At 32.4% G+C, this 12523-nt stretch overlaps 1 protein-coding gene across 1 annotated transcript; it reads left to right on the forward strand.

Moving 5' to 3' along the window:
* The first annotated feature begins 468 nt into the window (after window positions 1–468).
* LOC148770672 (uncharacterized) lies at window positions 469–4812 on the forward strand. Its single transcript, XM_088817711.1, has 2 exons — window positions 469–3607; window positions 3830–4812. The coding sequence occupies exon 1, from the start codon at window positions 469–471 to the stop codon at window positions 1960–1962; it is 1494 nt and encodes a 497-aa protein (XP_088673837.1). The 3' UTR covers window positions 1963–3607; window positions 3830–4812.
* The last annotated feature ends 7711 nt before the right edge of the window (window positions 4813–12523 follow it).

Here is a 12523-nt window from a genome sequence, read left to right on the forward strand (position 1 = left end):
GGGGCTTAAACAGATCTCGGGAGGAGATCGATCCGCCGACTGAGGGATTCAGCGTTGAAGGGAGTTCAACCGTGCGGAGCAAGGGACGTGCTGCAAATTGAAGATTTATAATTCAACGTAGTATACAAGAACGGCGTCAACAAAGAGGGAGTCTTTGTATTTTGATTAAGTCCTAATATTGTATTCGTAAAACTAAAAATTAGTAAATTTTATTTGCAGGTCCCCGTGGATGTAGGGTACAATTGTATCCGAACCACATTAAATTTGTGTCTCGTTTATTTCTGTTTTTACGAACTGCTTCACGAACTGTTGCAACACTTCACGCAACAGTAACGAAAAACTGAATCTGACACAAATAATTTATATCTGCACGAAATAAATTCTAACAATTGGCATCAAGATCCTGTCACTAGATACACTTTGTGAGATTTTGGGATTTAACTCTTTTTTTATTTTTTTTGTGCAGATATGAATAATCATCGTGAAGGCGCATTCCTACCACCTCTCTTGGGTGAATTGAACTACTCTGATTGGAAAATAAGGATGAAGATGTTCATCAAATCTATTGATGAATGGGCCTGGCGCGCGATTCTATTTGGTTGGACACCTCCTACCTCAATGAATGAGTCATACGAGATCATTCAAACGCCAAAAGAGAAGTGGAGTGATGAAGAAGTACGAATAGCAGATTATAATTCCAAGGCAACCAATGCTATCTTGAGTTGTATCGATGACGAACAATTCAAACTGATATCAATGTGCAAATCAGCAAAGGAGGCATGGGATATTCTACAAGAGACCTACGAAGGAACTACTCTGATAAGCAAGTGCAAAGAGACTGCCGCTGAAACTGTTGCAACAGTTGGACAGGAAGTTCAAACAGAACTCAGGTATGATAATTTGCCTTCAATAGACGACAACGGTTTAACTTCCTTTATTCTTGCAGGTGATGATGGGGATTCAGAACACAACAGCGATGATGACGAGGCAACCTTGAAAGAATTAATGACGAGCTACGAAAGGATGTACGAAAAATTTCTTCAGGTATGCGAGTCGAATAAATTCTTAGAAAAAGAGAAGCTTGTCCTAATTGAGGAAAACAAAGTATTGAAGGTAAGAATTTCTACTCTTGAACAAAATGCTATTTCTTCTAGTAGAGATACCGATAGTTTGAAGGCTAAATTTGCTAAACCCCAAGATTCTATGTCAAAATTAAATACATGTAGGGTAAATTTGAATGAAATTTTGAGAACAAATCAGCCGAACTATGGTCATCTAGGTGTAAGGGGTAATAAACTATCTGATGATGCTTTGAAACAGAAAGAAGATCCAATAGGAAAAATCAATTTTGTTAAAGAATGCACTGTTTCACAGACTGTTGCGACAGTTGCGCCAAAACAGTCATTTCAAAGAAAACGTTTTGTGCCTATTTGTCATTTTTGTCATGTTGCTGGTCATATACGACCCATGTGTTTTAAGTACTTGAAAATGGTTAAAAGAATAATGGCCCGCTCACCACTTTCCGCTAAAATTGATCACACTTTTGTGTCGTCTCAAAAACCCAAGATAAAGGTTGATTTAGTGAATAAAACTCAACAAAAAATCTGGGTAAAGAAGTCTGATATTAATTGTTTATCTGCCATTACTTCTTTAAACTCATGTGATGATAGTACTATCTGTTCCAACAGTTCTGGTGACAAAGCTAGTTTGGGGAATAAAAAACTTGGTAATCTGAATTGTGATAATTTGTATGCGAAAAATAAGTTTATGAATCCAATTCAGCATTCGAGAACTAAGCTTACTGATATTTGTCATCTTTTCATAAGGGGCTTGGTCGACAAGGGGGTTGTCTCAATTGATTATGTTGCAACGGAGAATGAATTAACTGATGCTTTTGCAAAAACCCTTGATGCACAGAAATTTGATTCCTTGCGAAAATCGCTGGGAATTTATGTTGTTTAATATGATGCAGTTGCATGAACTGTTGCAACAATCTGTGTGCCCAGACTTGCAACTTTTAGAGGTAGGACACTTCATATGTTTTTGCATCTCATATAGGACCTGTATTAAGCATACTGCATATGATTGAGACAAATGTGAATTTGATACTTCGTGTGTATTTCTAAATTTTGTGGGGTAGAACTTCACCAATTCCCAAAATGATTACTTGAAAGGCTCCAACTTATTTATTTCTCTGAATAGTCTTGTCATGGTTGGATGTTTTTATAGGGAAAAGCTGCCTCTTTTAATGAGTGAAAGCTACACTTGAACTACTGTTACTAATATATATATCTACAACCACTTGGTCAGTGAATAGTTCGAAGCCTTTTTGAGTCGAGCCAGTAAATCACGTGGCCGAAAGCTCGCTACAAGGCTCAATTAGAAAGCCCAGGGGACTACACATTGCACGGCCAATATAAATTATATATATACGGTCAGTGAATAGTTCGAAGCCTAGTTGAGTCGAGCCAGTAAACCACTTGACCGAACACTTACTACAAAGCTCAATTAGAAAGCCCAGGGGACTACACATTGCACGACCACCATAATCTCGTTCCTTTTATTTGTTCTGTTTTTCATGAGAAAAAGCTACCATTAGACGTGTGTGTACGCTACCTAATAAAAGCATCTTTGTGTTTGACTTGGGATTATTAAGTTTGTTGGTTGCATTGGCAGTCGGATTTTTGGGGATTGCACTTATCGTGAATGTGAAGATAAATCCCATATGTTTTGTTTGTCCATGCAGTATCCTATTCACATATGTCTCTTCACTCATGTCTATTTATCATGTTTACTTTTTGTACTGCATTAGGCATTATTTAAAAAAAAAAAAAAAAAAAAAGAGAGAGACGGGATTTTTGTTTATGTGCCGGTTAAATTTGATTTTTGTTGCAGCCGGATCTATTGAGCTTACAACTCACAGTTTCACGTTTCGTATGAAGTTTGGCAAAGTCTGTAGTCTTTATTATTTAATGTTGGATTTGATATCACTATCCTTTGATTTCCGCATTGCAATTATCGTGTGGTATGGAGTTGTGAGTTTGTGGTTTTGTGTGCATGTTATGTATGGTGATTCTTCTCACTTACTCTCAAGTTTCTCTCTTCGTTTGATCTTTTTGTTAAGTGTTTGAATAGATTGCTCGACACATCAAGATCATTAGTCCATGTTGATTTATCTATGCATGATGATTGCCCAGAAAGGGGGAGAAAAGAACAGTAACGATGGCATGAACACAGGGAGAGTTCCGACAACTGTTGCGACAGTGCATCAGACAGTTGCTGGAACAGTGCATGAATGCAGGGGGAGTTCAGACAGCTGTTGAGACAATGCATCATACAGTTGTTGGAATAGTGCAGAAATACATGACAAATACGGATGAATTCATTGTAAAGGGAAGTTGATTCTGCTACTGCATATTTTCTGTTCTTTATTTGTTGAGTTCAAACCACTAACTTTCTCTGAACTGTTTGATAAACTGTTGCAACAGTTTATATTTGCAGACGTTATTTTGAATTTGCTGACCCTTGTTCATGCATATATCATATATTTAGGGGGAGTAAATGTTCTGATCAATCAATGCCAAAGGGGGAGAGTGTTAGAATCTCGGTGGGATTCTAAGTCCACAACACCAAGTGGAATTCTATGGAGATGTGTATTAATATGAGGAACATATTTTCCTTAGTTATCTCATTAGATAATTTGAGAAGAAATAAATTATCTCTCCATATTAATCACCTGAACGTGTCTATCCAAAATAGAAGGAATCCCATCTTTTTATTATTATTGTGGTAATTGTCATTAATTGGTTTTCTTGTTTGATTTCTCCAGAGCTTCACAAGAATATAAAAGGAGGAGCTAATGCCGACGTTATTTGCTGAGTCTCTTATCACGTGGATAATTTACCACGTTGTCATCCACCGCCTTCCAAGTCTATCAAGCCGAGTAAGCAAAGGGGAGTTTTCTTGTGTTTTAATTCCTTATTTTATCATTAATTGGTTAACACTTGATATGGGAATTATTCACAGGTTAGGATGCAATATCTTAAGATAATGCATGAGTTTTGAAACTCCATATTTCATGTACGTGGTAACTTGGTTTCTTTGGAGTCTAGAAGAAACCCACCTGATTTGTTTACCAAGTTATATGATTTGGTTACCAAATTGTGGGTCCAACTTTAAGGAATAAATTTCCTTACGTTTCTTTTAGTCATTAATTGTGCTTTATGATATATGGAATTTAAGTATGATTAGGGAACTTAATTTATTTCATATCTTTATCTGATACGTCTTTATGGTTATTATTGCTAGGAAAAAAAGATGTATAAAGTACAAGAGCAGAACGTGATTTTGTTGGTGTTTTTTTTTTTTTTTATCGAGAGAAGAGTTCAGAGAAAATATTTTTTTCCTCTCGTTTTTATTGCTCCATCGTGATACGTGATTTTCATAGAAAATATACCGGCTTCAAGGCTTTGTGGTGAAGACACCAAGATTCAAGGAGTATCACAAGTTTGCTTCTTCTATACAAAAAGAAGATCGGTTCTTCGGGAGAGGGGCTTAAACAGATCTCGGGAGGAGATCGATCCGCCGACTGAGGGATTCAGCGTTGAAGGGAGTTCAACCGTGCGGAGCAAGGGACGTGCTGCAAATTGAAGATTTATAATTCAACGTAGTATACAAGAACGGCGTCAACAAAGAGGGAGTCTTTGTATTTTGATTAAGTCCTAATATTGTATTCGTAAAACTAAAAATTAGTAAATTTTATTTGCAGGTCCCCGTGGATGTAGGGTACAATTGTATCCGAACCACATTAAATTTGTGTCTCGTTTATTTCTGTTTTTACGAACTGCTTCACGAACTGTTGCAACACTTCACGCAACAGTAACGAAAAACTGAATCTGACACAAATAATTTATATCTGCACGAAATAAATTCTTACAATATTTTTAAATGCCACGTGTCAAATAGTGATAGGTTAATTGGGTGGTTATATTTTTGATACCTTATTTTTCAGGGATTATGTTTGCACCTCGGGGTGGTTGAGTATCAAAATAATTCTCCATTTAATGCCTCCATTGGAGGAAGATTTTTTAATTTTAGAGCATCAAAGTGGTAGTTTTTTTAGTTTGATACTTCATTTAATGCCTCCATTGGAGTTGCTCTTAGAGCAACTCCAATGGGGAGATATCAAAATGAAGCATTAAATATTCATTTGATACTTGATATAATACTTTGATACTTCTTGAAAAAAAATTCACTCCAACCACGAGTATTAAATAGATTATCAAATTTTAAATATATGAATAATTATTTTTTTAAATGACACGTGTCAAATTGTGATAGGTTAATGGAGTGGTAATATTTTTGATACCTCATTTTCCGGGGAGTATTTTTGCACCTCGGGGTAGTTGAGTATCAAAATAATTCTCCATTTAATGCCCCCATTGGAGAAGGATTTTTTAATTTTAGAGCATCAAAGTGGTAGTTTTATAGTTTAATGCCTCATTTAGTGCCTCCATTGGAGTTGCTCTTAGCATTAACATTAACAATATTAAAATATTAGTATTAGAAATAGTATTAATATTAATATTAGTATTAGTATTAATATTAAGATTAGTATTAATCTTAGTAATAATATTAGTATTAATATTAAAATTAATATGAGTCTAAATATCATTATCAGTATCAATATCATTATCAGTATCGACATCAATATCGGTATCGACATCGGTATCAATATTGGTATCGGTATCGATATCGGTATCGGTATCGGTATCAGTATCAGTATCAATATCATTATCAGTATCATTATCAGTATCAGTTTCAGTTTCAGTATTCGTATTCGTATCAGTATCAGTATTAATATCAGCATCAACATTTGTATCAATATCAGTATTGAGTATCAGTATCAGTATCAGTCTCAATATTAATATCATTATCAATATCGATATTAGTATCACTATCAATATTAGTATTAGTATCAGTATCAATATCAATATTAGTATCAGTATTAGTATGAGTATTAGTATGATTGTGAGTATCAGTATGAGTATGAGTATCAATTTGAGTATGAGTATCAGTATTAGTATTACTATCAGTATTAGTATGAGTATTAATATTAATATTAGTATTACTATGAGTATTCGTATGAGTATTGGTATTAATATCAGTATCAATATCAATATCAATATCAATATCAATATTAGTATTAATATTACTATTATTATTAATATTGCTATGAGTATCAATATTAGTGTCAATATTAATATAAATATTAATATTAGTACTATTAATATAATATTACTATAAGTATTAGTATGAGTATAAATATTAGTATAAGTATAAGAATTATTACTTTTATTAGTGTCATTATTAGTCTTAGTATTAGTATTAGTATTAATATTAGTATCACTATTAATATCACTATAAGTATCAATATTATTATTAGTATTAGTATCAGTATTAGTCTTATTACTAGTATTAGTATTAGTATTAGTATTAGTATTAGTATCAATATAACTACCATTATCAAAGTAAGTATCAGTATTAGTTTCAATATTAGTATTAGTCTTAGTATTAGTATTAGTATCAATATGAATATTAGTATTAATATTAGTATTATTATTTGTATTAGTATTAGTATTGGTATGAGTATGAGTATTAGTATTAGAATCAGTATTATTATTAGTATTAGTATTAGTATTAATATTAGTATTAGTATCGGTATTAGTATTAGTATTAGTATTAGTATCAATATTAGTATTATAATTAATACCAATATTAGTATTAATATTAGTATTAGTATTAGTATTAGTACTAATATTAGTATTAGTATTAGTATTAGTATTAGTATCAATATAACTATAATTATCAACCTAAGTATCAATATTATTATTAGTATTAGTATCAATATGAATATTAATATTAGTATTAGTTTTATTATTAGTATTAGTATTAGTATTGGTACGAATATGAGTATTAGTATTAATATGAGTATTATTATTAGTATCTGTATTAGTATTAATATTTGTATTAATATCAGTATTAGTATTGGTAGTATTAGTATTGGTATTAGTATTAGTATTAGTACCACTAAGTACCAATATTAGTATTAGTATCACTATTAGTATTAGTATTAGCATTAGTATTAGTATTAATATTAGTATTAGTATTAGTATTAGTATCACTATCGCTATTAGTATTAGTATTAGTATTAGTATTAGTATTAGTATTAGTATCAATATCACTATAATTATCAATGTAAGTATCAATATTATTATTATTATTAGTATCAATATTAGTCTTATTCTTAGTGTTAATATTAGTATCAATATGAATATTAGTATTAGTATTAGTTTTATTATTAGTATTAGTATTAGTATTGGTACGAGTATGAGTATTACTATTAGTATCAATATTATTATTAGTATCGGTAGTAGTATTAGTATCAATATTAGTATCAGTATTTACTATTAGTATTAGTATTAGTATTAGTATTAGTATTAGTATTAGTATTAGTATTAGTATTAGTATTAGTATTAGTATTATTTGTATTAGTATTAATATGAGTATGGGTATTAATCGAATTAGTATCACTATTGGTATCAGTATTGGTATCGATATTGGTATTAACATTGGTATCAGTACTGGTAGTGACGTATACATCATATCTCTTTTGCAATATTTATAAGTTTTATTGTTGTTTGAGTAAGGTGTATCACTAATTGAACGCTATTAGTAATAAACTTGCAGGTTATTGAATATCTATTGTGTTACTTCTTTGCTACTGTGTTTGTTGTTACCTTAGTCATTTTGCAGAAGGTTCAAATGGTGTAGTAGATTGCAATCCAAGAAATAGAGTTATCCATATGTTTTAAATGATTTCACTTAATCTTGATATCGTGTTTTACGCGCTTCATATTTTCTTATTTGTAGTCTTTAACTTAATTTCATATGTTACAACTCTAAATTAAGAGATAAAGTTTATATTTTTTATTTTCTTCCATATTGTTTTACTTGAATTGCTGTTGTTATAAAGAGATAATCGTTTATATAGTTTATTTTTCTCATTTGAAACTCACATCCGTGCAACGCACGGGTGAAATACTAGTATATAAAATAAAATAAAAAAATACCCCATTCGTTATTATAACTCAGCCGCACCCCTAATTTTTTATGTATTAAGATTAATCTAATTTTGGAATGGCGTCGGAGAGTGTTACAGCCTTGGCTGTGTATGGCGATAGTGAAGACAACATGTATGTGGATCAAGAAATCGAAGATCGCTCCCCATCTCCCACGGCCAAAATCAATTTCTTGTGTTCTTGAAATTTTGGGTTCCATATTGATATACATAATTGGGCCAACTCAATGGGCCTACAATTACTTTATCTACTGGGCCACGAACCCAATATTGAAGATCACTATCACCGAGGCCCCAATCACCTTCAAATAAGGTTTGGGCCCGACAATCTCAACTAAGGTATAAATAAAGGTTTGAACTCATTCATAGAGGTACGTCCTATTATCTGAGTAATACTATAACATGTATTCTCTGGACTATTTCCATTATCCGCACGTTTGACTTGAGTGGTTTCCACCGGATCAACCCCCGGCCTAGTTCACATGTTCTATGATAGCAGATACCTCAAGGTCATCAAGCTCGTGAGTCAATGATCCACTATACTCTTCCAGCTCATCCTACTTCAACTCTTTAAGGTGATCTATCTCTAGCATCATCATTTTGGCGCCATCTGTGGAAAGGCAGACATAATCACGTAGCGCGCATGATGGCCTTGAGACATTTGCCCGGGGGAGTGTGACACTGCAAACAACCTCCCACCTCACGGAAGCTCTGGCTTGTCAATTTCCCTTCCCCGCATTCGGGATTGAACACAAGTTCATCCTTCGGAGGCCCCACTGGGTCCTCAACAGGATCAACTTCTACTTGCTCCTCGAACGGTTCAAATAACCGATGATGAGCTTCAGCGTATAATCGCGGAAGCTTCAACAAGATCAACTTCTACTTACTCCTCGAACGGTTTCAGATAACCGAAGAAGACCTTCAGCGTATGATCACGGAAGATTCAACTCGCCCTGCCACTGAATCAGTGGCACCATACATCGCCAAGGTTGGGCATCTCATCCCAACGGTTCGTGATCGCCTCATCCTTAAGTTGGGGGCTATCCCATCCGAAGGTTGGGCATCTCATTCCAAGGTTTCGTGATCGCCTCATCCTAAAGTTGGGAGTTATCCCATCCAAAGGTGTTGGGCATCTCATCCCAAGGTTTCGTGATCGCCCAATCATAAAGTTGGGAGCTATCCCATCCGAAGGTGTTGGGCATCTCATCCCAAGGTTTCGTGATCGCCTCATCCTAAAGTTGGGGTCTATCCCATCCGAAAGTTGGGCATCTCATCCCAAGGTTTCGTGATCGCCTCGTCCTGAGTTGGGGACTATCCCACCCCAAGTTGAGCAACTCATCCCAATGGTTGGACATCACTCTTACCTTTCAACCCCAAGTGGGTTCACATCCCATCTCAAGAGCCGGATATGGTCTTCCTACTCAAAAAATAGAACATCCCCAAGGGGTGGACATCAACCACCAAAAAAAAAAAAACGAAGCCAAGCCTCCCGCGCGCCAAGCCGCGCGCCCCATCCCAACTGCGCGCGCGCCTCTACACAAAAAAAAAAAATTAAAAGAGGGAAACGCGCGAAAATGTTCTTGTAGTGTTGGGATTTGTTAACGGTCTTAGGGAACTTTTTATAAATTAATACTTTGTGAAAATACTAAAATCTTCAATTGTTCATCTTCTTTCACATATCTGTATATATGTTTGGTGCCGAGTAGATTGATATTTACATACATACTAGTAATTCACCCGTGCAATACATGGGATCAATTTTTCGTTAAAAAATATTTTGGATAAAATAAAACGAACGAAAATTTTATATACATGTAAATAATACCAAAAAAAATGTTTTATTGAATCAAAATATACATTTGTTTGTGATTTACCTTCATATTCGCTGAAAATCTTTTGTGCACACAACATTGCTCGTAAAGTTAGTTATATCGCACGATTCTGAGTTCATAAATATATTTATCTCAAATCTACTTTTAACTCTAGACATTGCGGCGTACAATTGGCTATGCCACTCTAATATTACACTAACAACAACTACTAATACTAATACTAAAACCAACATGGATAATACTAATATCAATACTAATATTAATACCAAAACCAACACTAATAAAACTTATATTAATACTAATCATAATAGTAATACGATGATTATTACTATTAATATTAATATCAACACTACTATTAACCAACCCTCATCAGGACAGTTGGTACCTAGCGTTTACCAATAGGGTATAGGTCTATGGTTCGAGTTCCCCCTCCCCTACTTCCCCTTGTAATAGACTTGAATTTGCTCAAAAAAAAAAAAAAAAAAAGAAAAAAAGAAAAAAAAAAAATCAACACTACCATTAATAATAATACGCCAATTCTAATACGAATATTTAATGTTTAAACTAATACGCCAATACTAATACGAATACTAATACTCATACTAATACTAATACAAAAACTAATATTAAGACTAATGGTAATGTTAATGCTAATACGCCAAGACAAATATGAATTCGAATACTAATAATGATAATAATAATAATGATAATAATACTGATATTGATATTCATATTGCTACTGATATTAATATTGATACTAATATTTAGGGGTGTGCGCGGGCCATAAACCCGCGGGTTCTATCAAAACCCGCCGTCGTCCCGTCAAACAACGGTTCTTGATTTTGAAGAACCAAACTTGTGAGTTTTCAATGGGTTTACGATAGGCGGGTCCATGATGGGTTTGTAGTAGAACCCAACCTTTACGGGTCGAAACATGTTATCATCTAAACCATTTTTTTTATATAATTTATAAGAATTACAGGAGAATAATTAGAAATTAAAATGAATAACCTAAAATCTTAAATTGAAACCAAACATAAATAATGTAAATATCAAGAGTAAATAAAAATGAATATAAAACTAAAAATAACTAATTCAGAACTTAAAAGACAAAATTTAAATAAAATAAATATAGCATTTTCAAGCATAACCAACGCTATTAAGCTCCATTCAACACCATTTTCTTCTTTTTTTTTTTTTCTACCGTGTGTTGACTGTTGTATATATATGCTTTTTTTTCCTACATTTTCTTAGCAATTTACATAATCTTTATAGCTATTAATTTCACAATTATAGTTTAGTTTATTTATGTATTTGATACACTAGAGATACTTTATTTATTCATTAATATTATTAATTTATTATACTATATAATGTAAACAAAACGACATTATTTTGTATAGCGGGGCGGGACGGGTTTCACGGGTATTAAAAAAAATTAAACGCGTCATAGACCCAAACCCACGGTTCTTCACCATTTTAGGACCCAATCTTATAGATGGATCTATCTGTCCGGTCCCAACGGGGCGGTTTTTCACGGGTTTGACGGGTGTAGCGGGTTGATGGGTTCGACTTGCTCACCCCTACTAATATTAATACACATATTGATACACGTACACATATTGATACGATACCGATACCGATACTGATACTAATACGCATACAAATACTATTATTAATACTAGTACCAATACTAATAATGATAATAATAATGGTAATAATACTGATATTAATATTGAGACTACTACTGATATTAATATTGATACTAATATTAATACATATACTGATACACATACACATATTGATACTGATACTGATACTGATACTAATACTCATACTAAAATTAATATCAATACTAATACCAATACTAAAACTAATATTAATACAAATATTAATATTCATACCAATACTTATACATATATTACTACTGATACTCATACTGATACTGATATTCATACTCATATTAATACTCAAACTCATACTCATATTAGTGTTGTTATTGATAATGATACTAATAGATACTAATACTAATATCATACTAATATTAATACTAATACTTATACTAATACTAATACTAATATTAATATTAATACTAATAATACTAATATTAATACTAATCCTAATATTAATACGATGATTAATACTAATATTAATATCAACACTACTATTAGTAATAATACGCCAATTCTAATACGAATATTTAATGTGTAAACTAATACGCCAATACTAATACGAACACTAATACTAATACCAATATTAATACTAATACTAATACTAATACTATAATAATACTAATATTAAGACTAATAATAATGCTAACGGTAATGTTAATGCTAATATGCCAAGACTAATATGACTTCGAATACTAATAATAATACTAATAATGATAATAATAATAATAATGATAATAATAATAATGATAATAATACTCATACTGATATTGATATTGATACTGATACTGCTATGGATATTAATATTGATACTAATATTAATACACATACTGATACACATACACATATTGATACTGATATTGATATTGATACTAATACTA

The sequence above is a fragment of the Erythranthe guttata genome, chromosome 5, assembly GCF_056151865.1.
Source record: "Erythranthe guttata isolate IM_541 chromosome 5, IM_541, whole genome shotgun sequence".
Lineage (NCBI taxonomy): Eukaryota > Viridiplantae > Streptophyta > Magnoliopsida > Lamiales > Phrymaceae > Erythranthe > Erythranthe guttata.